At 35.3% G+C, this 22,387-nt stretch overlaps 2 protein-coding genes across 2 annotated transcripts; both read right to left on the bottom strand.

Moving 5' to 3' along the window:
- Nucleotides 1-2,185: 2,185 nt before the first annotated feature.
- LOC144434868 (E3 ubiquitin-protein ligase TRIM71-like) lies at nucleotides 2,186-5,940 on the bottom strand. The gene is made up of 2 exons (XM_078123382.1): nucleotides 5,189-5,940; nucleotides 2,186-3,702 (listed from the first exon to the last, which is right to left on the bottom strand). The coding sequence occupies exons 1-2, from the start codon at nucleotides 5,915-5,917 to the stop codon at nucleotides 2,221-2,223; spliced, it is 2,211 nt and encodes a 736-aa protein (XP_077979508.1). The 5' UTR covers nucleotides 5,918-5,940; the 3' UTR covers nucleotides 2,186-2,220.
- Nucleotides 5,941-7,595: 1,655 nt separating this feature from the next.
- Nucleotides 7,596-21,815, bottom strand: LOC144434936 (DNA excision repair protein ERCC-6-like). Its single transcript, XM_078123464.1, has 17 exons — nucleotides 21,283-21,815; nucleotides 20,311-20,428; nucleotides 19,599-19,695; nucleotides 18,403-19,108; nucleotides 17,719-17,949; nucleotides 17,242-17,379; nucleotides 16,779-16,931; nucleotides 16,406-16,541; nucleotides 15,737-15,907; nucleotides 15,042-15,218; nucleotides 14,423-14,635; nucleotides 13,297-13,521; nucleotides 12,724-12,834; nucleotides 11,757-11,971; nucleotides 10,507-11,246; nucleotides 9,640-9,973; nucleotides 7,596-9,039 (listed from the first exon to the last, which is right to left on the bottom strand). Exons 1-17 carry the CDS (start codon nucleotides 21,813-21,815, stop codon nucleotides 8,526-8,528), a joined length of 4,812 nt encoding a protein of 1,603 aa, XP_077979590.1. The 3' UTR covers nucleotides 7,596-8,525.
- Nucleotides 21,816-22,387: the final 572 nt, after the last annotated feature.

Here is a 22,387-nt window from a genome sequence, read left to right on the forward strand (position 1 = left end):
GTCAACATAAAGCAGTCATAGCTATATTATAAGGCCATAACAATCCTACACAGATGAATTAATGAATTCCAATAATTACTCTGAGATTTATTTACAAAGATCATTTTCGGTTCTTGTTGTTGTCGTTTTTTTGTTACAACAGATGCCATTTTACTAGCAAGGTCAAATCACTGGTACTTTCCACAGCGATAGTTTTCCTACAAGTTATAATTACTTCTCCAGAAGTATTATGACATAATTACTTTCTGAGTCAAGTTACTTCTCTAAAAATATCACAACACAGTTACATTCTGTGTGTCAAGATACATTCTCTAAAAATATCACAACACAGTTACTTTCTGTGTTAACTTCTCTAAAATATCACAACGCAGTTACTTTCTGTGTTAAGTTACTTCTCTAAAAATATCACAACACAGTTACTTTCTGCGTAAAGTTACTTCTCTAAAAATTATCAAAACACAGTTACTTTCTGTGTCAAGTTGCTTCTCTAAAAATATCACAACACAGTTACTTCTGTGTCAAATCACTTCTCTAAAATATCACAACAGTTACTTTCTGTGTCAAGTTACTTCTCTAAAAATATCATAACACAGTTACTTTCTGTGTAAAGTTGCTTCTCTAAAAATATCACAACACAGTTACTTTCTGTGTTAAGTTACTTCTCTAAGTATATCACAACACAGTTACTTTCTGTGTTAAGTTACTTCTCTAAAAATATCACAACAGTTACTTTCTGTGTCAAGTTACTTCTCTAAGTATATCACAACACGGTTACTTTCTGTGTTAAGTTACTTCTCTAAATATATCACAACAGTTACTTTCTGTGTCAAGTTACTTCTCTAAGTATATCACAACACGGTTACTTTCTGTGTCAAGTTACTTCTCTAAAAATAACACAACACAGTTACTTTCTGTGTCAAATAATACTTCCCTACAAACACACATTCACCTGTGTTTGTCTTTGTCTAACACTGTGAATTTACAGTTACATTTCTACCACTGAAAACCTGTCTTCAAAGGTAATGCCAAAATACAAATTGGAAATATCCCCAGTATTCTAGAGTGACACTAAACCTATCTGATAGTTGTGTCAGGTTATTCTTCACAAACTAACTTAGCACAAATATGGGAAGGTAAAAACAAAAGAATCAGTAAATTTAAACTTGAGGGCATTATACTACAATGTCATGATCAAAGATACATGTTGTATAATAATTACAGAAGACAGGGGTTTAATACATATAACATTTAAATTGTTGTTCCAGTATAAAAACAAGTGTACAAACACTGACTGCAGTTAAATAAATGTTACCACTTTACATTCATTTCAATATAAATAATTGTAAGTTTTGTATAATTATAACCGTTAATGACTTGGTTTCTATAACTACCAGGTATATGTAATTACACCCTGTATAGGGTCAGGTTTTAAAGGGTTAAAGAACCCTTTTTTCTCTCTCATAACTTTGTACAATTGATCTTTTATTTACCAACAGAAAATTACATTTCCGCAATATCAAGTGATAATGAATACTAGAGGATACAGATGGGGCATGACCTTTGGCCCTCAAATAAAAGGTGTAATTCAAGTGAAAATTTACAATTTTTGGTACATACATGTGTACATAGATTCCATTTCTAAAATCTCTGGGCATTCTTGTTGGAGTAGGGGGTGAGAGAAGGTGGGTGGGAGAGGTCTGTTGTTTTAGAGGTGGTTGCTCTCAGTATGGTGGTGGATATCCCACTTACTGTTACAGTTGGTTTATGCAACAGTAATTAGAGATGTTGAAATCTCACATTACTGTACAAACATTTTGATACAATGGTTGTTTGTATCAGTTATAATGGGGTATGTTGTCTGTACAGGTAGAGATGTTGAAATCTACCATTACTGTACAAACACTTTGATACAGTGGTTGTTGGTATAATGGGGTATGTTGTCTGTACAGGTAGAGATGTTGAAATCTCTCATTACTGTACAAACACTTTGATACAGTGGTTGTTGGTATAATGGGGTATGTTGTCTATACAGTTAGAGATGTTGAAATCCCCCATTACTGTACAAACACTTTGATACAGTGGTTGTTGGTATAATGGGGTATGTTGTCTGTACAAGTAGAGATGTTGAAATCTACCATTACTGTACAAACACTTTGATACAGTAGTTGTTGGTATAATGGGGTATGTTGTCTGTACAGTTAGAGATGTTGAAATCTACCATTACTGTACAAACACTTTCAGACAATGATTGTTCTTGTCAGCAACAACAATCCTGCATGGTTCATCATCAGTCAATGCAATACCACAGGGACTATTCAACCCATCCTTATCACTATCAATACGACATACAAACTGACCACTACTATCAAACTTCTGTATGCGATGTTCATCACTTACAAACACATATCTATTCTTGTCCACTGCTATGCCTATTGGCCAATTCAGCTCACCATCCTTTGTACCTTTATGACCAAAGGAATACAGGAATTGACCAGATGGTGTAAAAACCTGGACACGGTGGTTGTGACGATCTGTAACAAATAACATTCTCTGACTAATCACAAGGTAATAGGGATAATAGAACTGACCTGGACCACTCCCATATGAACCAAAGGATCCAATATACTGACATGTGCTATCATACCTGTACATTCTAATACAGTGGCCAGCATAGTCTACTACATACACAATCCTATTCTGAGGGTCAGTATTGATAGCTATGCCATAGGGACCCTTTAACTCAGTCTCCCCAAAACATCTGACAACATGACCATTGACATCACTAATGATAACTTGTTTGTTGTTATAATCTGTACTGAAGTATTCATTATCACTTGATATTGCTATGTCACGTGGAGCAAATTTCTCTTTAAATTGTGTAAATTTCAAGACTTTCTTAAATCTACCAGTTTTACTTGTTATCTGAATCCTATTATTATCCCTATCAGCTGTGACAAAGTTTCCATCTTTATCAACTGTGACACTGAAAGGATTATCAAATTCTAAATCCCCACTGCCTTCCTTTCCAATGGTTTTCACCAAACCTTGAATGACAGGAATTTCACATGATGATCCTGGTATTAATTGATCTCCTGTTGTCATGGTAACCTGATGTCTACCTGAAATGTCCCCCTTCACCATAACTTTGTGTGTTCCATCTTTGTTGTTTGTTACCATGACATCATGATGTGATCCATCAGGTTTTTTCACCTTGACCTTGACCTCTTGTAGTGGGATGACTTGTTTTCCTGTGGAATCTCTGGTTGTAATAGACAGGTCAGCATGGTCACCCTTCAACAGTTGTTTGGGAATGTTTTCAACTGTACACTTAGATATACAGACATCAGATCTCAATAATCCCAGCATTCCATGTTCCTGGAAACCATCCCTGGGTTGGAACTCCACTCTCTCATACTGCAGTTGTGACTTGGTTTCCATGGCAATAAGTTCTTTGATGCGATGTAACGCTTCTTTCTTGGTAGTTAGAAGCTGAACATGACTCCCATGATGCATCAGTGTTTCTATATAACTGCATGTACTCTTTATATTCCCATGATTCAACTCCAACTCATCAACATCTACATCTGCAGATTTCATTTTTGATGTATATTGTCTGTTCAACTCATCTATTAATCTGTTTTCTTCTTTCCTTATCTTGTTGATCATTTCCTCAGCTTTTAATTTCACTTTCTTTTCTTCCTTCTACAGACATTATCAAATTTTAGGAGAAAAAGTTACTGAATTGCAAACTTGATAAACTATTAAATAGTCTACCTGTGGAAATGAAGGACTAGCTAACACTATCACACTATCCTTAATCATATTTTGATTTTTTTGAATTTTCATTCATCCATCTCATCTAGAAACAGTCCTTAGATCTGCTGGTATAAAGCCATGCCTCACCACACATAACATGTGCAAAAAAATTAACATGAATAAGAATAGAATAGAATATGTTTCCCATAAATATGTGATATAACCTGTCATGAAACACCTAATTAAGGATTCATCATATGTCCTGATTGTAATTTGAATATGTAAATCATGATTTAAATATGTCTAATTATGTATTCAGCCAATCAGGTACTTTGGAGGAATACCATGGAAATTATTGGCAGTTGTAAAAACCATCAGAAGACAAGTTGGATGAGTGAAAATTCAAAAAAATCAAAATAATCAAGTTAGGATAGTGGAAATAATGTAGTAGTGTTATAGTCCTTCAAGTCTATAGATAGGCTATTAAACTAAGGTCAGGTTCCTACAAGATTGCAATTAGAAGTAACTTGTATTGAGCTTTGAATAATTCACAAAATGAACCATTTTATTATTTCTTTCCATTAGAAGCCAAATTTATACATATTTAGGGTGTAAATATCTGTTGTATTCTATTCATACATATTTAGGGTGTAAACATGAGAAAAAATTAAATCTAAACTGACATAACAAGTAGGCCTAAATCAAAGAAGTCAATGCAAAATAAAACTACAAATTCCTTTAGTTCATACAAATTTTGTGATATCCCAAACAAAGTTAGTAGAATATTTTGACTGCTTGGGAGTATCATACTTTTTGTGGTGAATTCTGTGAAATTATGATTTTTATTTTTTTTTATTAAATGAGGCGAAAAAGTACTACTACTCTGGTATCATGGTTTTCACTTCTGAAAGTAAACAGCACTCCTAGTGGTGAAACTTTACATATTTTTTGTGCTTTTGACGACAGGGCTTTCGTATCTTTGGACATGTTTAAAAAATCTACTTTTTGCTACTATTTCTTGCGTACATGAAACCAGTTTTGACATTAGAATTTGTTCAAAGGAGGACATCGTTCGCAAGTACGCCTTAGGCCTTACACGGCTTCCGAACAGCGCTCCTAGTGGCAAAACTATACAATCATTTTGTCTTTTCTGACAATAGTGTATTTCGATATATGCCTTTCACCTTTTCTTTCCAGGAATCAAGTTCTGTAAATTTATCTTTACTCCAATCTCATTTTTTCTTAACTGTATTATTGATCTCCGTATAAATTATTATCATTATTCTGTCAACAGAAAGCCTAAAACAGTCTGTTTTTAAAACATATACAGAAAGGGGAAGGTCTCGGCACATGGTGGTAGAATCACTTCCTACGTATAACTCCAAGGTATCAGAAAAGTCAGACCAAACAAAATTAAAGATAAATTGCCTACCTTGAGTTCTTCTCTCAGTGTAGTACGTGTCTGTACAGCTGTAACTTTCTGTCTGTCAACATCTCGTTCTTTCTCTTTCAGTTTTCCAATCAGCTGGGCTAGCTCAGTTTTATATTCGTCTGCTACTTGTTTTATGTATCGATGTTTATGATCAGGTACTCGATGATCAACTATAGTACATTCGATACAAACTGCTACCTGACAAGTGTCACAGTAGAATTTGATCTGGTTGTCATGGTGAACGCTGCAATGTTCAACAGGTTGGATGGGAGTGGGCGTGGCAGACTTTGCTCCCCCTTGAAACTCTTCGATTGACAGAATACGATGTGAACGAAGAGCTGGAAAGTTCTTGTGTACTTCAACACATTTATCACAGCTAAACTGTGGACAGTCTACACATCGTTTTGTTGCTGTGTTCTCTTTACATGCATCACACTTGACCGATACACTGTCCGACAACTCTACTCGTTTCTTGAATATTTCGATGAGGTTGTTCATGAAAAAGTTCGTTGTCAGTCCCGGCACCCCAAGATCTGGCAAACGGCAGGGATTACCGCAAGTCGGGCACTCCAGAGAACCTTTCCCTTCTACAATGGTTACGAGACACTTCTGACAGAAATTATGTAGACATGGTAAAATCTTAGGCGTCGTAAATTGCTCTAAACAAACACTACAGCAAAGGAAATCTTCGCCGATTTCGTCGAGAATCGCAGTCTCTACAGCCGCCATGGTGGGTCTCGTGACAACCTTATCTTTGATGTCACTGGTACCTCTAGTTTACCTGTTCAGCGACAGCGCACAGATCTTTGTCTTTTCTTCACCCCACTCGGTTTCCAACTAGAACACTTAAAATTAATAAGTTAGGTAGTACTTTGTGTCCTTAAATGGACAGGTCGCCTCATGTCCTTATATGACCGAATATATGAATGTATTTCTCTATAGTTTCCAGGAAGAACAAGATCGAGAACAAACTGTTGACCCAGAAATTGAAGTAAGGGAGCCTTCAGTAATTACAGGTGGGGTGGGTGGGGGAGGACTTGGGGAATTAGGGGGTGGGTCACTTTTTACAAATCAGTTCTCATGGAGGGCCATGTTTTAGAAAATGGGATAAGGGGAGGGTCACATTTTATTTTGACTCATTGCATTGTCTAATTTTGCATTACTTTGTGATTTTTAGCATCCCACCACTGCCACCAGTTCTACATCATATTGCTGCCACATTGGTTAAGGTTAAGGTTAGGGTTAGGGTTAAGGCTGAGGGTTAAGTATTGTAATAGCAAACCATATCAATCAAACCACTACCAACAACCACATTATACAGTGAATCAAATGTCAATAATGATGTGAGAATAGGAGTGGGTTTCGCAGAAGTAAAACGGGAACAGTTCGGTAAGATATTAGGGATAATGTTGTGGTCAGACTATATCATCAGCAATGTTATGTTGGTTTTTTTTGGTGATCTGGCCTGAAGGGTGATATTTTTGAAAAACAATTTTTGGTCAGATTCAATACATATTAGGTTGATTGCTGGTCAAGTCATGAGAAATAAAGTGGAAATCTGGAAATTTCCGCTAAATATTTATTTTCACTCATTTTGCTGTAAAACAAAGACGGTAAAATAAGTAACGACTACACTACCCATTAACACAAGGTACAAGTCTAGCAGTTAGAAAAAATTAGTTTTTGAGAAAAAGCTGAAGACTCTAAATTGCAAAAATTTTTAGTAGTGAAAATGTTACGGTTCACAGTACCTGCAGACTAGTACAAGTTATTATTATTGAAAGGAGTAATTCTGTCGTGCTATTCACAAACAACTCAACACATATGGTTTTGACATCATTTATTCAAAAATGTTGAAAATATTTTCTCTTAGATACAGTTCGTTGTACAGGTAAGAGAAAAAAATCAACAAATTGCACTGTAGTTATTTAGTAGTTTGTTATTTGTATCCTCCAATGTTTGTCCTCACCACTGGAAAAAAAATCTTCAAAAGATTTCAAATTTTCTGGCAGTAAAATAAGTGACAACCGATGAAAACAAGTTTGAAATTACAAAACTAAGAAAAAACACTTCAAGCAAAACCTATACTACTACCAAATCGGAGTGACTATAGAGTAACAGTTTTAGTTTGGCAGCATGATGCTTTTTACATCTCACACATTTTTTTTGTTACAAATTACATAAAACAAAATACAGATATGGATAGCTCACAAGCATATAATATGATACATTTTATCTCACTGTGAACACAAATTAACATCACTGTCAGATGAAACAAGGAAGATTCAAACACAAAATTGTTTTTATTTGTTTTCACACTGAGATAAATTGTAATATTTCATGTGCGTGCATGCTATCGGCACCTGTATTTTTTTTGTGTGATCTGTAACAAAAACATCAAGTGAGATGAAAAAAAAATTTGTGTCGCCTAATTGAAACTCTATAGTCACTCTAGTTTGGTAGTAAGTGTACCACAACTGTAAACTACATTTATACATGTAGACTGGGGCATCAGAATTTGTGTGAAAAGCAACTTTTGTTCCTAACAATGACTGTTGACAACTTTCCATAATATAAAGTCAGTGATGTCTACACTATAAATCCATAGATGCAAAGGATATGTGGCGGTGAAAAGAAATGAACTTTTTTTGAGTGTTTTGAGTACCTGAATATTTATTGAATGTGAATTCAATTCAAACTTTTCAAATCAAACTTGCCAAAACCAGTCAAAGATTTTAGCCACCCCCCCCCCCCCACTTACAGTAGATAACGTTCATCACAACTCATCCATTATTGCGACAATAATAAATAATTTACTTCACTCTGTCATATTTTTCCTTTTTCTTAATGTCATCAATTATTTAGTGTCTTTGTCACCAGTTTTTACTTTATTTCAGAATTTTGGAAAGATGATAAAGTATCATGGATTTCTTTCATCAGAATTTCTTCAACATTTTTGATAAATATCTCAAATAATGTCGTATACCATATTTTGATTCAATGTTGTGGTCATTATTAATTTTTTATATAAATCAATCCACTGCAATTGGTGTAAGAATGATAACAATTTTCAAGAATTGTGCCTAATCTTATGGGTAGAATGTATCACCCATGTCACTATTTTGTAAGTTTTTTTTTTATCTTTGTAACAAAATATGAAATGACTCAAAGTCACTTTTCCAATTATCTATTCTTTCATTAGTCTGGTTCAGTCTCAGTGTTCCAATCAACATGCTTGTTTTATCTGTATTCAGGTTCAGTCTCAATACACCAATCCCATTGCCTGTGCTTTCTGTGTTCAGGTTTCAGTATAAATGCACCAATCACAGTGCCTGTTCTATCTGTACTCTGGTTTGAGTTTCCAAACACCAATCCCATTGTCTCTTCTATAGAAAGTACAGATCTCCTGCAGCATTGCTTTGAAAACCACAGAGTCATTGGAGGGTAGTTTATGTCGGAATTCTTGTAACATTTCATCTGTTGTGGCCTCTCCATCAACAGATGCTTGAAATGCTACGTAATTTCTCATGTCTTCAAGAAGTTCATCTTTCTCATTCTTCTTTCTGATAGGAAGAACACTTCTAGTTGTGTCATCTTCGTCATCAGAATTGCCTCTACCTCTGTCTTCTTCCATGATGAGATGATTTCTCTCTCTCATCTTGGCTAAAAGTTCAGTGGAAGATGGAAGAATTGCATTTGTCTCTGTAGTTCCTGATACTTTTCCATCAAAAAGTTTCTTTTTCCCAAATAAATTTCCTTTCTTTTCCGGAGTACTTGGAGAAGAAGGTTTCTGTGTCAAGCTACCACTGACTGCACCGAATTTTCCATTTACCTTCTGACCAAACCTGGGCCTGTAAAAAATTAATGAACCTCAGATATCACATACAAGTAAATATAAAGTAATATCAATACTCCCCTCCCTCCTCTCTCGTATTAACATCACAAGTTATAGCAATAATTTTACATAGCATAGTCAAGGTCTTACCAAACTGACATAATATCTAATTGACACACAATATTTGGTGGCCATATTGGATTCTACAATGACTATATTTTTACATCATTTTGACCTTTTTCAAAAATTTGTAGGATAACCCCAGTTTTCACTCTTCGCATTTGAAATTGTGTGTGTGTGTGTGTGTGTGTGTGTGTGTGTGTGTGTGTGTGTGTGTGTGTGTGTGTGTGTGTGTGTGTGTGTATGTGTGTAAAACATTGTCTAATGACTGGCATACCAAGCCATCTTCATTTCTCCAGCAAGTTAATTTGATTGACATTATCTTATACTTACAATCCCTAATCCCACTGTTTGCATCCTTATTGATTTTAATAGAAAATAGGTTGGAGTTTTCTTGAACAAAGTAACATCAAAATTTCAAAGAGTTTATTTCCAAATACTAAAAGATTTTTGAAAGAATGGTGTGGTAAAGTCAAATATTTTTGGTCAGACTTACTTTATTAGTCCTTGTGGAGCACCAGCTGCCCCAGACTGACCAGTCCATGTAGGTACTCCAATCCTAGCATTACGACATCGACGTCTAGACTGTTTCAATGCACTAGTTGCTTCTTTTGCTACTCTCTCTGCTTCTCCTTCCACTAATACAAAATCAGGATGTGCTGCATCCATAATACTGTCATGCTGTAGTGCACTGTGGACTCCTGACTTCTTGAGTAGTTTAGTCAAGACATAGTCGTCATGACTCCTACTGGATGTGTCCTCTTCATCACCATTAGCATATTGATAAGCACCATGGTGATCAACATTTGCTATCTTCTCTCCCTCAATCACTGATAAATGAAATAAGGAAGGATGTATTCAAAGTTTTAGTTAAACTGAGACAGTCAACTGGTATTGGTAACAGCTCTCATGAAATTCGTCTCTATGGTCGTTCTAAATTGACATTGATGAAGAAAAAAGAAAATGTTCCGACACGACTCATGCTGGATTAGAAATGAAATTTACATGTAAAAATCAGCAACCTGATAGATCTATACAGGAAGTTGGTCCAGAACAAAAGAATGATATCCTATGTAATCCTTATGGCTTCACTGGTCTACTCTAGTATTGTGAAGTGTGGAAAAAAGAAAATGACAATTTTTTGAGGAAAACATAACTCTAGCACAGCAACGATGTCTAAGTGTGATGTTTAAATGGCATATTTTAATTGACAGTCATTTGTAAAGGACATACTGTTTATAGGTTGACTTGTGATAAGATAACACTAATGCAAGGACCTGGGACTGAATTACAACTTGAGGACCATTTTCTAAACATCAATGGACCATACATCAAAATATATCATGTTTCAACAATCTGTTACCTGCATCTTTCCTTCGCTTCTTTTTGTTTCTCTTCACCTTCTTTCCATGTTTGTGTATTGTTCCACTACTGCTACCAAGACTTTTACTAAGTTGCTGAGCAAGTTTCCTGGCTAGTTGGCGTTTAGCATCTCCATCTCCATTGTTGTCTGCCTGACAACTTGGAGATGTTTTTGGAGTTGCTTTCTCTACATCCTCTTGTTTCATCTCTGTATCTGTCACAGTATGTGTCTTGGTGTCTGTCTCTGTATCTATTACAGTATGTGTCTTGGTGTCTGGTTTAGACCCATTTTCTATGTTGTTTTTAGGTTCTGCAGTGAGACAGTCATTATCCTTTGAACTGTTGACAGTATTCACCAAGTCTTGTGACTGTTCTCTGACATGCTCAATAATATTGTCTGAAGACACTTTGTCACTATGTTCAGCTTTGTTTCTTGGCTGTAACTCACTAGGCTCTGTTTTGCTCCTTTTCAGTTTGACCCTGTCTTCACCTCTATCATGTTCGTGTAATCCATGATAGGTGCTTGACCTCTTGACCTTGCTGTGCTTATCTCTACCCTTTGACCCCATCTTGACCCTGACATCTGACCCTGTACCAGCAAAGATGGCGCTTGTCTCTGTTCCCTGCTTGCCATCTTGGTTACCAAGTGTAAACAATTCATACAGGTCGTTGGTTTTGAAGAACCTCCTTTGTTTAGGATCTTTCAAAACTTTGTTTGTCAGGAACTGCTTGAAGATTTGTCTGTAAGAAAACAGAACCACAGAAAATTAAAATCTCAAAAAAAGGAAAACATTTTGATAGAAAAAGAATACATTCAACTGTTGATCTGGGAATTTTTACACATACAAATTATATTTTGCGAGGATTTGTATATAAATTCTAATGACACATGTAATGATTCCACTAAATAACCATCATTCTACAATAATTTTTGTCCAGGGCTGTATAAAGTAGGTAAAATATATCTGAATTCCACAGATGTTTTACAAAGTCTCAAAATGTTTTAACAGCCCATTGTATTCACCCCTGATTATGCTGATAAGATGCCAGCAACAATTTGTTATTTGCTTCCAAGAATTTTTGACTCAGAGTAATTTTCGTATTTTACAAATTCACACCTCTAACATCATAATCTAACCTTAGGTTCACAAATTAAATGTAAACTTTACCAGATTTCCTCATTGTTTAATATCAGGCTTCTACAATCTGAACAAAAAACAACACTTTTCCAACAGATTTATATTTCTTTACCTGTGGTATATTTTCTCTTCAATAGTCCCTGACGTTAACAGTCTATAAATAGTGACTTGTTTAGTTTGTCCTATGCGCCATGCTCTCTCTCTAGCCTGTGTATCAGTACTAGGGTTCCAGTCAGGATCATAGATCACAACACGGTCAGCACCAGTCAGATTCACACCAAGACCACCAACTCGTGTTGTTAGCAGAAACACAAATACAGACAGATCCTGTGAAGTAACATTACATGTATATTTTATAGCAGTTCCAAACTCAAGGGTGTAAATAGTTACCTAGTGTATTTCTGCTACGTACACTAGCTAATCTATTCTTAGCTTGGAACTACATGTACTACAAACTATGATTTCAAAGCAGGGAAGCAATGTATTCGGTTGTATTACATGTACGATATAGTTAGCAACATAAATCTTGTCACCTTCTTTGTCTCAAAGATTGTGCTATGATTAGAGAAAGCAAATTTTTGGGGGAAAAGTACTGAAACTATGAAAATGATAACTGTGACGTGAATGTTTGTGATACATACGTCAATACTGGAAAAGATAACATTTTGATACAATTTTATCTCTGCAAACTATAGTCACCTGATTTGCATAAGTTTTAGTTTTGTCTGAAACAATGAGAACTGTAGAGAAGCTTGTACATTTACTGGGAATATTTTCAGGTAAGTGAAGAATTCATCTCAAATGTCAGAGAAAATGAACATATTTTCAAGTAGACATTGCAATGCATGTACATGTGTTCACTGTTTGCAGATACCCAGATTATTTTTTCATAATAAATTCAGTTTTTTTACATTGTTAGAATGTTATATAAGTCACTACTCCATCATCTACTAGTAGTCCGACATATAAGCTTGGACATGAACATTATGCAAAACCTATCTGACTATACAAGTACATTGGAAAAATACAAGATAATGTGGCTTAAATTCCTCTTTATAATCTTGAGCTTGTGAACTCACATTATTATACTTATTGATTGCAGGTTGTCGTGACGATATAGGTGTAGATCCATCCATCCTCATGTAGTTGTAACCTTGGTTACGGACGAAGATTTCAAGGATGTCTAACATCTGAACAAAAACAGAAAACTTACTGTAAGACTGGATAAATAGATTCATGGCATAATGTTAGAAAGGATGGCTACATATACCACTTTGTATTGTAAATATATCACTAGCAAGCATGTAGAACAAGGGATTGATTGCACCATAGATAAGTATTTCAAGCTAGGGAGTTAGGATTAGACTGAGGATAGGGTTAGACCCCCTAAGCCAAACATTTTGAACCCCATTTCAGACCATGTCAAAATATACCAGGTGTTTGGCTTTGATATAAGAAAGGGTCTCCTTTTTTTCATAAAACATTGTGGGTTTGGATGGCTGTGCCTGTGTGCATATGATCACCCAAGGAGAGGCCCCCTCCCCACCCCCACCACATTATGTATAAATATTATTGGATATGAACTTCAATCATTTCATTCATCTGAAAGCTTTAAATTTTCCAAGTTAGTAAACTGTAATGTTCATCATTACCTGTTTACTCTGAGAAAAGAGCAGTACTCTGTGTTGCTGTTTCTTCCACAATTTCAGTAAAGATTCAATGACAATCATTTTGCCGGATTTCTTCCAGTATCCATACTGCATATCCGTTGGTATGTCATCATCATTCTTGTATTCCCCAGTAAGTATCTTAGGACCACCGGTTGATATGTCGGCATGGTTACATATCTTACGCAGCGTAATTAAACCAGCAAAAACCTACAAAAACAAAGTTCAAATTCTATGAGTCTCTGACCTTCAGATTTTAGACCATCAAATATCTTGGGTAATGTATTTAAACCAGCAAATGCCTATAAAATAAAAATTCAAATTACCTGACTTTTCAGATTTAAATTTACCAATAGAACAGCCAAAAATGTTTCTCTTTGATTTTCTTTTTATTGTTAATACTGTATGTCACATCATGAACAACGTAATTTGAAGGTGGCATAGGAGTAGGTACTTTCTTTATCTGTCACATTCAGAATGACTGTTCTTATCAAATCCTCTTTGAAATAACTCCAATAAGGATTGTTAATGAGAAAAGCCTACGGCCTGACTTCTCACAATCAATTTTAGGTTCTTATCTCAGAAATTTTCATAATTTAAAAAAAAAAAAAAAAAAAAAAAAATTTTTGAACAATTTTTCAGCTCTCTGAACTGTAGACACAAAAGGGTAAATAAGCTAAAATAAGCTGATAAACACTAAAATGTGTGCAAGTAAGTACAGGAGAAATGAAGATGCCTAGGTGTTTCAATCATGACACAATGTTTGTTTTTTTACACACACACACACAGACAGTTACAAAAGAAACACTTATAGAGGTGCTGCACACACAGTGTTATTGTAGAAGTAGACAAGTTAACATGTTGATTATCAGTTGGAAAATAAACAACTGAAGCCACTAAAATCATCAAGTCCATGAGTAATGTTTTCATCAGAAGCCTGATTCTACTGCACTATGAAAGCATACCAATGTTTATCATTGTTCAAACTGATTGGGCAAAGGACCCTGCTGTGTGTGTTTTGTTACTGTTACGTCATGTCCCATTAGGGAAACACCAAGGCAACTTCAATTCTCCTGTAAGAACAGGAAAATTGACAAAACATAACACCTACCTGGTATCTCCCAGACAATATTTCATAACATTCTCTAGAGTCAAGGTACTGTTGGTAGACATCAACCTGTTCCTGAGTCAGTCTACAAAACAACACTTGTTCATTTTTATTGGGTAGATTTAAGTTCATCTTAACATCGTCCTTCATACGTCTCAGTAAGTATGGATTTATGGTGTCTCTGAGAACACACGCACATTTGTAAGCAGTTTTCACCTAAAATAAAACCACAAACATCTCAATAAGTATGGATTTATGGTGTCTCTGAGAACACACGCACATTTGTAAGCAGTTTTCACCTAAAATAAAACCACAAACATCTCAGTAAGTATGGATTTATAGTGTCTCTGAGAACACACGCACATTTGTAAGCAGTTTTCACCTAAAATAAAACCACAAACATCTCAGTAAGTATGGGTTAATGGTGTCTCTGAGAACATGTGCACATTTGTAAGCAGTTTTCATCTATCTAAAATAAAACCACAAACACTTTAATTTAGAAAAGAAAGAAGGCTATGTATTTTGACTTGTCGAATCATCTTGTAGGTCAAAGCATAAAATCTTGTAGGTCAAAGCATAAAGTCTTTTCGTCATAGATGTTGGAGAGAGAACTGTTACTGACCTGTACTTCAGAAGCATTGGAGTATCCTCCCATTGTGATAGGTACTGAGAATTCCTGCATGAACACTGGCAACGTTCCCAGTTTACCAGGAAACACAAAATCAAATAGAGACCACAGTTCACGTAGATTATTCTGTACTGGTGATCCTGATAGAATAATTCGATGTGGAGTACGAAACTGAAATATTAATAAGACAACTGGATATTAATATTATGATAAAAATGTCAATTTTCTTTATATATGACTTTTGTAGAGATCAGCTTGCACTCTGGAAAATAATTGTTTTATACAAGATGTGTATATCCCAGTTGCCTGATGTTTACCTTATATGGAAATCACTGGAAAGGAGAAAGACTACATAATGACAGTGAATTACTAGCCTTTCAAATAACCAAAGTACTTATTTGTTTATATTCCTGTATGATTTCTCTACATAGTTCTTTCAGTCTGTCTGCATTTCCCAGAATATTTGTTTACAGGCTTGCATAATTTTAAAACACCCATTCTGACGTCTTGGTAATGTATAGGTGATGTGTGACCTTAAAACATAAATTTCAATCCCAATTATTTTTTAAACACTTGCCTGTTTACAGGCCTGAGTGAACACGTACCTGTTTACAGGCCTGAGTGAACACGTACCTGTTTACAGGCCTGAGTGATTACTTACCTGTTTACAGGCCTGAGTGATTACTTACCTGTTTACAGGCCTGAGTGATTTCAGCATCAGGATTTCGTATTTTATGGCCTTCATCCAGGATAACATAGTCCCATTGCTGTCTGTGTAACAAGTCTTGATGTAGACGAACACCAGAGTATGATGTCACCAGTACAGATCTAGATGTCACAATGTCGTAGATCAATTGTTCCTATGGAAACACCACAACATAGAAATTCAACCACAATATTGATATATACTAAAGAAACAAGATGACAAATGAAACTCAACAAAATTGATAGTAGTCATGTGTAAGTGGGAGATGCTAAAAAACAGTGTGTTCAGGGATTATATGATTTCAAACGACTGTTTCTAAACCATGAATAAAATGTACACCACCAACCCATATATTTTCTGATAATGTACCTCCCCTAAATTGTCATCACAGTATACCGGTACTAGGTAATTTTCATTTTTGAACTGTAAAATTGGACAATCTGTGAATAATTATTCTGATTTCAAGGCATTTTCACACATTCTTTTACTTCATGATTCACAAAATTCTACAGTCAAAGTATTTTATGTCTATACTGCACCCAAAATTTTACATTTTGTTTCAACAAAAATTTGACTTGGTGAAATATCTAAACTGAATATGTGATGTAACTTCAACACAACAACCTGTACCTCTTAGTGACTAACAGCTTACCTTGGATCCGGAATATGATCCAGACTCATGGAAAACTGCCACTCGGAATGAAGGATACCAGGTATAAAATTCCCGGACCCACTGATGCATAATGGTAGTGGGACAAACTATCAGTACTGGTCCAAGACCAACATACCTGACAAAAAAAACAACAAACTTTAGTCAAATATAATTTTGAAATGCAGCACAGAAAAGATATCACCAGCATCAAACATTTTTAATTTAAAAATTATTGGTATAAGTATGCCCTTCCTATATGTGACATGCCTGTGATATGAATCTATTTATGAGAGTGAAAGCAGTTTCCCATACAGTAGTGACAATTTGAATAAATTTGAATAAAATGGATACACTGTATAACAAATTGACTTACTTGTCACCTTTGACCCTTAGCCTGGAATATTTGAGACCGGAGAGGAATGCTATGATCTGTATGGTTTTACCTAATCCCATTTCATCACCTACAATACCGCCAGTTTGTTGACAGTGTAGTTCCCATAACCACTTAACGCAGGTTTTCTGATACCTTGAATGAGAGAAAGTGAAAGAAAGTGTTGCAACTACATCACAAAATAGATGGTAACACAACGCCATCTTGTCAACAATATACGAGCATGTTAACACCACTACATGTGTTATTTACATTGTGACGTCTATGTGAAGTACAACATCCATATTTTGTGCTGTATATAAAGTTAACTCCATCTGCAACAAAGCCTTGGTTACCAGCTTCACGACCAATGAAACTTAAAGTGTACAGTTACAGCTACTGAGATTTTGAACATCACTCCAAACAGACATTCTTTGATAATTTTGCATCACTCTCATATACTTACTTGTACAGTTTATGCCATATCTTTCCAGGTACAGTATATCCACCGTCAAAGTCATAATCTTCCAAATCTTCTTCACTATCACTTTCTCCAGCATCAATCTTGGCCTTTTTCTTCTTGAGGCGGTCTTTTTTGTTTTTCCTACAAATGTAGTACATGTACATAATACTTTTATAATGTCTTGAACTTCTAAAAGACAAATACTTTCCGACTTCATGAAAATAAACTTTAATAGTAGAAACTAATAGACCATCCTTCAAGGTTTTAAACATATCTGCAAACGAGCAATTGTCATTCCTTCATACAGGTTGATTTTATGGTGTGAACTGATATTGATAGTCACTTAGAATCACTTTATGAATAAAACTTGTGGTTTCCATGGTCTACAGACCTGTCACTAATATAGTTCCTTAAAAAATATCTAGTCCTCCAGATCTAAGACTAACATAATTGTCAGACCATGATGTACAGTATAAATACCTGAGTCTTTTCTCATAATTTCCGATGTTTCCATCATCCACACATTTTTTCATGACTGGATCGCGAGACTTTTTTGCTTTCACACCAAATGCCTGTTTAATATCATCTAAACCATAGACATCATCATCACCATGGTGATGAAACTCTTCATCTCCTTCATCACCATCACCACCATCATCATCCTCGATGTTCCTCTTTTTGCTCTTTGTACTAGTTGCAACTCTACTCTTCCTTCTTCCTGTAAGACACATACAACACATTTTCAAAATGACAATGTAAAATTCCATGAACGTGAACCTTTGAAGATTTGGGAGATTGGCCTTTGTGACTCTAAAACGATTGTCAAATCAAAATACTTATAATGAGATGTGTTGGTGTGTACATATTGTAATATTGGAACAATAGTTCTATGTCCTAAAATGCTACTCTGTATAGGATGAATAAACAAAATTTTAATAAATAGATCAATAGAGACCTGTATCAATAGTTTGTATGTATCCTCATAACAAATACTAACTTTTGCAATTGCATAATTTCTGAAAACACAGCAATATATATTTTATCACCAACTCTGGAAACATAAGGCAAGAGTGATGCAATGTTGTTTGTTGGAAGGCTGGGCCTAGGTTCTAGAGGTGCACCCTCATGTGGCAGCACCAAACAAGGTACCAGCTATATTTCAACAAACCTTTAGATGGTGACTGATAGTCATCGTTCTTCCAGCTTTGCTTCAGTTCTCGTTCATCAGGAATGTATTCTGCATCACTTTCATCATAATCCCGATCATAGTTGTCATCATCATCACCATCATCATCGTCATCTTCATCATCTAAGTCACTCCTTTCCTCATCACTTTCCCAGTTTGGTCTTAGCGACTTCCAATTAATTTCCTTTCTACCCTTTTTCATTCTGTCTATATCTAGACGACTTCTGTTTCTCCGTTCGTTCATGAACTTGACTCTTCTATTAATTTCATCAACAGAGTCATCATCACCTGCACTTGGTTTACTTTTCTCCTCAGGTTTCACACTTTCTGTCTTTTTCTCAACTTTCATTTTGTCACTTGATTTAATCTTTGATGGATCATCTGTCTTTTTGACTGTCTTCTTTTTTACAACAGTTTTAGATTTGCTTTTTATTGATGGTTGTTTGTCCTGCTGCATCAGAAACTTTTCAAAGTCGGTCATTTCTGGTGGTTTTCTGACTGCAGGACTATTGTTAGAGGCAGGCTGTCCCTGAGTACTGGTGGCAGTAGCAAAGTCAATGCGACTACCAAACGGTGTCATTTCTCCGAGCCTGATTAGTCTTTCTTGTTCACTTTCACCTTGTTTCTTTCCTGATGAACCACTGTTCAGCAGATTTGCATAGGTTGACATTTCCCTGTCATCTTCTGTTCGGAGTAAAGAAAGAAATGAAGAATTATTTTTGGATTGAGTTGCTGACAACACAACAGCAAATATATTCTGTAATTTAAAACAAAATGTTTTCTGAATCTAAAACACATTTTCTCTTCCATAAATATCATTCTGGGAGAAAAAACAAAAATATCTACCATGAAATGGTTTCAATAGTGATATATACAAACACAGATCAGATCAAAGTCTCATATCAGTTTCAGAGAACCCTTAGACAACAAGAAATGGTGATATTCAATCCAGGTTCTCAGGAAAAACTGTTGTAGAAATGAGAATACATAGCAACAGAACGCTTAAACAAGAATAAAACACATCTGAGAATATGACTTTTGTCTCCTCTCTTCTCAGATAATCTTGATTTGATCTCTTTGAAAAAAAGGAAGCACTGAACAGCAAAAATTATAACATACACAAATAGAATAAAGAAAGAAATTGAGTACACCATATGGATGCCATCATATGTACCTTCTGACATATCACTATCTTCAAGGTCTGCTGCTTCTCCTTGTATTCTCCTCAGTAAACATTTCTGTCTGGCTTTTAGGGTCTTCAGTTGCCTTTCCTGTTTGTAGATATGAATGATAAGAAATATGAATTATAAGAAATATGAATTATAAGAAATATGAATTATAAGAAATATGAATTATAAGACTAGAGACTTGTTGGTGGTTCCAAGATGCACTGGATGTCTATCCATACAATGCCATGTATTGTGTATGTGCTGATGGGATTGCACGCACGTGCTACTCAGGGGGATGGTTGTCACTTGACCGTACGCTGGGTTCGTCAGTAAATTCCCTGTCTCTCATTGATGGTGTTTAGTCTTTGTTCTATAAAATCACTCATAATCAAAGATGTGAACATATCTTGCCATCATTTCCTGATGAAAATGTTATTTCAAATGTAATAAAGACAAAACAAGACTAAATCTAACAACATAAGTGACGTCCTCTTGCACAATGCATCTTGGAAACAGAAAATCAGCTATTGATTATCCTGTCATCTCTATTAGCATGATGGCTCTGCATCCGATAGGAGAATATATGAGCAAATATCAGCAACTCTTTTTATATAGTCAGATTCAGTAATGGTTTAATGGAGCCCATCCCAAAAGTGTGGATGAACTGTCAAACCCTATGACAAAATACTATAAACATAAAGATTAATTCATAGTTACCTTATTGCCTTTCTGTGTTTTCATGGAAACAAACAGTCTTTGAATTTCTTTGTTGCCAGCTTGCATTGGAATATTAGCCATTGCTCTTTTAATGTGAGACAAACGTTCTTTTGTAGATCTATCAGATATAAGGAAAAGAGAACTATAAATCCAAGAGAAATAACACATATTCTCCCTTCTAGTTATACTTCCGTCATATTTTTCATTTTTGATTTACAAGATTATTTGAAAATTTAGCCCAAAAGATCCTAACTACACATTTCAATCACTGTACTCATCTCTCCAAGTACATGAGAGAGTATGGGTACAGCTTAGAATGTACTGAAGTTGAGTTTTCTCCAAATTGTGCACCAAAATGATATGGTGATGAGTGTCTTTGTGTTATTTAAGCTACCATAACTGACAGAAAACCTCAAGTTGTGGTATAAGAAAGTTGTCATCAATTCATCTGAAGAAGAAAAGGCAAGTGTGTAATGATGGAAGAGATCTGACCATTAGAGTTGGTGTCAATGTGATCCAAACTACATCTTTGTAAAAGTTTTAATATTAATAGTAAATATGAAAGTGAAATATAGAAAGTTAAGCTGCACTAGGTGTAACTGGAATATTATTTGAAATGGCTTTGCTAGATATAATGACTTACTCATAATATTGTACACCCTGAACAGTACTGAATCACCAGTGGGTAAACATATTTGTGCAACTGTACACACAATATAGTACAATTATTCCAATCAAATTGATTTTTGGGTCCACACCCTAAAATCAGCACCCCAAATGCAATCATGATCTTAACTTGTTACTTTACTATCGGCACTACATAAAATAGACCTCTAATTAACATGTATAATGTCTAATTATTGGTATTTTAACAATTTTAAATGAATACATTGTTGATTGTCTGATTAAAAACAAATTATTCCAGTTACAGGTAGTGCAGCTTAAAGAGAGAATTGTAGAATTAAATGTTACCTGATATCATCTTGGATTGAATTTAATTCTTTCTCAGCTTGTTTCTTCATCATTTCTTGTTCTTGTCGTTCAATAGCATCATCGACTTGCTGTATGACATTTTGTTGGAATTCAGCATGACTGTAAACGTCCACATCAAGACCCTGCAGCTCATCAAATTGTTCACTGGTTGGCACCTGAGGTATAATACTTGTATTGATGTCAATTAATTTCTTTTTCTTACGCGGTGCAGACATAGCTGCTTCTTCCATTCCACCTGGCATGTTTCCGTCCATTTGTGATGCCTCCCTGGATTGTTGGAGATAACTCATTAAAATGCTTGATGCTGCACCCATTTCAGTCATTTCAGGTGGGGGTGTTGCAGACTCCTTAGGTTCCTGAAGATGTGTCATCAATATGTTCATATTAGGAGTCTGTGTCTCTGGTGGAGAGGTAATACTTGCAGAGTTTTGAGGTTTTGAAGCATCAGGTTCAGATTTTATCTTTACAGTCTTTACAGGTACACCAGGCTTATCTTTTGAGTTGGAATCCATATCTGCTGATTTTATGTGTGGCAAAGAGTTTCTCTTATCCAAAGAAAATTGTTGTTCCTTGCACAACTTTAGATAAATCTCAGGTTCCTATTATCATCTGTAACAGATGAAGTTTGCCATTGCTATAATGTACAGAAGGAATCTAAGTACTGCAAGTTACCAGCTTCTAAAAACCAGCAAAACCTGCAGAATAAATAGAGAATAAATAATTATTTCCTTTTGAAATTACGCTTTCTACTTAGTGAGCAAATCAGGAATAAGAATGGCATACATTCAAACTGAATAATATTGATGCGCACAATGTCATTAAACTTGTCATCTTCATAACAATATCAACAAACAATATCTCCTCTGAGTATGTGATTTGATGCCATAGCTATTCCTGATTCAGGCCATACCACGTTCATGGACTGGTGACCTTGGGGAAATATCAAATGCCTCATCATCAGTTTTGAGAACACTGGCAGTTACTTACTATGACCAATATGAACAAGTAAGCAATGGGTGTATGGTTATATAAAAGACTTATTCGTGGTTGTAAGCAACAACTATATGAATACTTGTGACCAAAT

The sequence above is a fragment of the Glandiceps talaboti genome, chromosome 5 (genome assembly GCF_964340395.1).
Source record: "Glandiceps talaboti chromosome 5, keGlaTala1.1, whole genome shotgun sequence".
NCBI lineage: Eukaryota > Metazoa > Hemichordata > Enteropneusta > Spengelidae > Glandiceps > Glandiceps talaboti.

Bases quoted from the DNA above. Each gene is read 5' to 3' on its own strand.
- LOC144434868 (XM_078123382.1), bottom strand. From the start codon at position 5,917: ATGGCGGCTGTAGAGACTGCGATTCTCGACGAAATCGGCGAAGATTTC. The intron at 3,703-5,188 runs GTAGGCAATTTA...TAATGTCTGTAG, and splicing joins CACTGAGAGAAGAACTCAAG to AAGGAAGAAAAGAAAGTGAA.
- LOC144434936 (XM_078123464.1), bottom strand. From the start codon at position 21,815: ATGGATTCCAACTCAAAAGATAAGCCTGGTGTACCTGTAAAGACTGTA. The intron at 17,380-17,718 runs GTATTTATACTG...CTACATTTGTAG, and splicing joins AATTATGAGAAAAGACTCAG to GAAAAACAAAAAAGACCGCC. The intron at 16,932-17,241 runs GTAAGTATATGA...CTCTCATTCAAG, and splicing joins ATATGGCATAAACTGTACAA to GTATCAGAAAACCTGCGTTA.